General features: G+C 38.8%; 1 protein-coding gene across 1 annotated transcript; it reads left to right on the top strand.

The window, feature by feature from the left end:
• The first annotated feature begins 1772 nt into the window (after positions 1-1772).
• Positions 1773-3904, top strand: LOC125473014 (AAA-ATPase At2g18193-like). The gene is made up of 3 exons (XM_048575230.1): positions 1773-1804; positions 1889-2771; positions 3317-3904. Exons 1-3 carry the CDS (start codon positions 1773-1775, stop codon positions 3662-3664), a joined length of 1263 nt encoding a protein of 420 aa, XP_048431187.1. The 3' UTR covers positions 3665-3904.
• The last annotated feature ends 408 nt before the right edge of the window (positions 3905-4312 follow it).

Below are 4312 nucleotides of genomic sequence, written 5' to 3'. Positions count from 1 at the left end.
AGAGGCTTCTTGGCTTATCTCAAAAGGCATATATTGACAGAATCTTGGTGAGATTTCATATGGAAAGTTGCAATAGTGGTCAAGTTCCGGTCAATAAAGGTGATAAGTTCTCGAAGAGTCAATGTCCAAAAACTGATTTGGAAGCAAAGAGAATGCAAGCTAAACCTTATGCTACTTTAGTGGGCAGTCTCATGTATGCAACTATATGTACAAGGCCTGATATTGCCTTTATCGTTGGCTTGCTAGGCAGATTTCAAGCAAATGCAGGTGAAGCACATTGGGTAGCAGCCAAGAAAGTTCTGCGATACTTGCAGAGAACCAAGAATCATATGTTGGTGTATGGTAAAACCAATTCTTTGGAACTTATGGGATATACAGACTCGGATTTGGCTGGAGATGTGGATGATAGGAAGTTAACTGGGGGTTATATCTTCATGCTTAATGGAGGGGCAGTTTCATGGAAAAGTGCAAAACAAACTGTTATAGCTACATCTACTATGGAGGTTGAGTTTGTAGCTTGCTTTGAAGGCATGAAGCAAGCAACATGGTTGAAGAATTTCTTAACAGATTTAAAGGTTGTAAATACTATCCAGAAGCCTATTAAGATGTTCTGTGATAACAACTCGGCTGTATTCTTTGCCAAGAATAATAGGCGAACTTCAGCTTCACGCTTGATGGATGTTAAATTTCTTAAGGTCAGAGAGGAAGTCAAGAAAGGAACTATCGAAGTACAGCACATAAGCACTACAATGATGCTTGCTGATCCGTTGACTAAGGCACTGCCTGTTGGAGAATTTAGAAAGCATGTTTCTTTGATGGGAGTGCTAGAAAGTTTTGATCAGTGGGAGTAATCAAGCATGTTTTGAGGCTTTGGAGTTGCAGCTGTGAAGAATAGATGAATGAGTGCAGCTCTGACAAACTGAGGTTAAGTTATAACTAGTTTGCTAGTTTGATTTTGTGTTTTAATAAGTGTCTTTGTCCTGAGACTGAATGCTTTAAGTTTTGAAAGTATTGTAGTATTGGAGATAGACCATGTTAGAAGTTTAGATTCATTTGATACTTTGGAAAAACAGTTTGTCTGTTTTAAAGTTTATAGTTAATGAATTTTGTATTTCAGTCTTTAAAATGTTGCTTTTCAATGAAGATTGTTATGTGATGTGATCTTTTGAAAAGTGGAAGCATAATCTGGACTGTTTATGTTGTTTTGAATCATGAGTCATATTTACAAATTGAGTACATGTGAGCTTAGATTTAATACTGCATTTTGGTTGTAGTCTGAGAATCTTGGTTCCTGTATTTTGAGATGTAACGAGACATTGGTCATGATGGTGGAATCTTGGATAAGGCTATGTGATCACTTCTTATGATTGGTAAAAGCTATGTTTGATTTTTATCCCATGTTCAAGTGGGAGAATGTAAAAGTATAAACATGAGATAAGATGATCGGGCATTAGCTATTCAAATCCAATAAGGATAAGAAAGTCTTATATGAAGATGAATATCAGTTCTTGTCAATAAAGGATTTTATTGCAGTAGGAAACTGATATAGGAAAACATAAGTTGTTTCCCATAAGGATTTTAATAGGGAATCCACATGCTAATATGAGAAGGATATGTGTGTGTGTGTGTATATATATATATATATATATATGGCATTCTCTCCTCTCACAGGTGCGGGCTTTTGTTGGAACTAAGTCCTATTCTTGGTTAGAGTAAAAGCATCCTGACAGAGAGAAGAAGAGTTGCTGCGTTTGGATTAACAGTGAACATCCATGGCTGCTTCCAATGGAAATTCTTCAGGTTAGTATGTTTCACTTTATAAGGATTAGTGTTCTGTGTTTTGATCTTGGTTGTGGTTTATGTAACTGAATCTGATTGCTGGAATAAGTTTAACACTCTTCCCACAGCCCCTCCGCTCATACATTTTCTCAAAACTCTCTAGCCTTTTCAGTACCCCTTTCTCCTCCATAACTCTCGTCATAGAAGAGTTCTCCGGTGCCGCACGCAACCAGGTCTACGCCACCGCCGAGGTCTACCTCCGGACCATCAACAACATTGCTCCTTCCACTCACCGCTTCCGTGTTGGAAAAAATATCCGGCAAAAGAACGTCAGCCTCGCCCTTGACAACAACGGACAGCTCGAAGACGCCTTTGACAATGTGAATCTGACGTGGCGTTTCAAGGTGAGGAAGGAAAAGTCTGGTGTTGAACAGCGTCAGTTCGAGCTGAGCTTCCACAAAAAACACAAAGACAAAGTGATGGAGTCCTACTTCCCCTACGTACTTGCTAGGGCTGACGCCATCAAAGAAGAGCAAAGGGTTGTGCAGCTTTATTTCCGCCATTTAATGTCTGATATTGATTTCAAAGGCAGGTGCACATGGGGTTCGGTGAATCTGGAGCACCCGTCTACGTTCGACACGATGGTGATGGACCCTGAGACGAAGAAGATGATTGTGGAGGATTTGGAGAGGTTTGTGAGGAGGAGGGAGTTTTACAAGAAGGTGGGGAAGGCTTGGAAAAGAGGCTACTTGCTGTACGGTCCGCCCGGGACCGGAAAATCCAGCTTGATTATGGTTAATTATCTCAAGTTTGATGTGTATGATTTGGAGCTCACTAGCATTCAAAACAACAATGAGCTGAGGAGGATTTTGTTGTCCACGACAAATCGTTCGATTTTGGTAATTGAGGATATCGATTGCTCTGTGGATATGCAGAACCGGGAATCGAATAAAAGGTCTCAAGATATCTCTCAACGATCTACTTCTAACAAGGTTAGAGTCCTAAATAGTTCTCGTATTTTTTTTAGTCTAATCTAATTTTTAGTGGACATTTAACTAAACCTTCAATCCATAATCTTAGATGAATAGTATTTTACTATCGTCAAATCTTGTTGTTTGTAACTCTTTGTTAGCTAGATGACTTTGGAATAGATGTTATAACTCAATTTAACATAGTATCAGAATCATCGAGACGCTTATCTAATGTAGCTCAATTATACTGAGTAACATTAAGTAACAAATTTGCATGCTCTAATACAGTAGATTAAAGTAAAAATTCTGAAACAAAATCAGTTGGTTGAAAGGCACAAAATTTTATATGCATTGGGATAAGGCTTGCATTGCACATATAAAGCTAGGTGAAGATGATATTATATTACGTTCATTTTGGTTCGATTCGTTTCGGATTTCTTTTTATTCGACTTTTTATTTTTTTATTTTTATTTAAGCCTCAGTTTGGCTGTTTTTTTTGTGTTTGTTTTTCGAACCCACCCCTAATAATGATGCATTGACATGTTATGACAAATTGGATATAGCAGTTGACACTTTCAGGCCTACTGAATTTCACCGATGGGCTGTGGTCGAGCTGCGGCGACGAGAGAATTATCGTGTTCACAACAAACCACAAGGATCAGCTAGACCCTGCATTGTTGCGTCCAGGTCGAATGGACCTGCACATTTACATGTCCTATTGCACCGCAGCTGGGTTCAGGATCTTGGCCTCCAACTACCTTGGCATTCAAGAAAACAACCGTCATCGCCTCTGCGGAGAAATTGAAGCGCTGATAGAGAGCACAGAGATTACCCCGGCAGAGGTTGCTGAGGAACTGATGAAAAATGATGATCCTAATGTGGCTCTTCAAAGACTTGTCAATCTGCTCAAATGAAAGAAGGCCGCCAAGAGCAATGAAACGGAGGATTAAGGGAAAGCAAGGAGATTAAGGTTCAGAGGAGTAATTAATTAAGCTAGTTTTCTTTCATCTATGCTTTTATAGACATCAACGTTAATTTCATGTCGTATCAGTTTGAACCTGGGATTAGTAATCCATCTGTTGTTCATATGTGCCCGAATTTGGTTAGTTCGTTTGAACTTAATTAAGCTAACAGAAAGTTAATCATGAGGTTGTTTACTTTTATTCGTAAGTTCGCATACTAGTTAGTAAGCACAACATTAATGTATATGTCAGCATGAATTCCAGCTCAAACTCAATCCATCCAGCAGAGTTCCTAAATAAGAACACTCACCCTATAAAATGAGTATAGGATCCTCTTCGGATTCTTTTTGTGGGAATCCGGATGATCAATTAATTGTGTTCGTTCATCGTACATTTTACAGTTAGAAATCATTTTATATTTTAAATTTAAAATTAAATATAAAAATATCTAACTAAAATTGATCGTGCGAAATGCAATGAACATACACGATTAATTAATCTCTGAATCCTCATAAAAAGGATCCGGAGAGAATCCTGGTCCCCTCCCACGGCTCGCCTGCAGCTGGCCCAACAACTTGCTTGCTGCTGTCCCAAACTCCC

This window comes from the organism of the source record quoted next, unplaced genomic scaffold (genome assembly GCF_019419815.1).
Source record: "Pyrus x bretschneideri cultivar Hongxiangsu unplaced genomic scaffold, Pyrus_bretschneideri_v1 Contig8, whole genome shotgun sequence".
Lineage (NCBI taxonomy): Eukaryota > Viridiplantae > Streptophyta > Magnoliopsida > Rosales > Rosaceae > Pyrus > Pyrus x bretschneideri.
The sequence above is the reverse complement of the archived record's forward strand: the minus strand, read 5'-3'. Positions and strand labels throughout refer to the sequence as shown.

What these genes read in the sequence shown, in the direction of transcription:
- LOC125473014 (XM_048575230.1), top strand. Translation starts at nt 1,773, where the DNA reads ATGGCTGCTTCCAATGGAAATTCTTCAGGTTA. An exon ending in AATGGAAATTCTTCAGGTTA is followed by an intron (nt 1,805 to 1,888) that starts GTATGTTTCACT and finishes TGCTGGAATAAG; the next exon opens with TTTAACACTCTTCCCACAGC. An exon ending in AACGATCTACTTCTAACAAG is followed by an intron (nt 2,772 to 3,316) that starts GTTAGAGTCCTA and finishes TGGATATAGCAG; the next exon opens with TTGACACTTTCAGGCCTACT.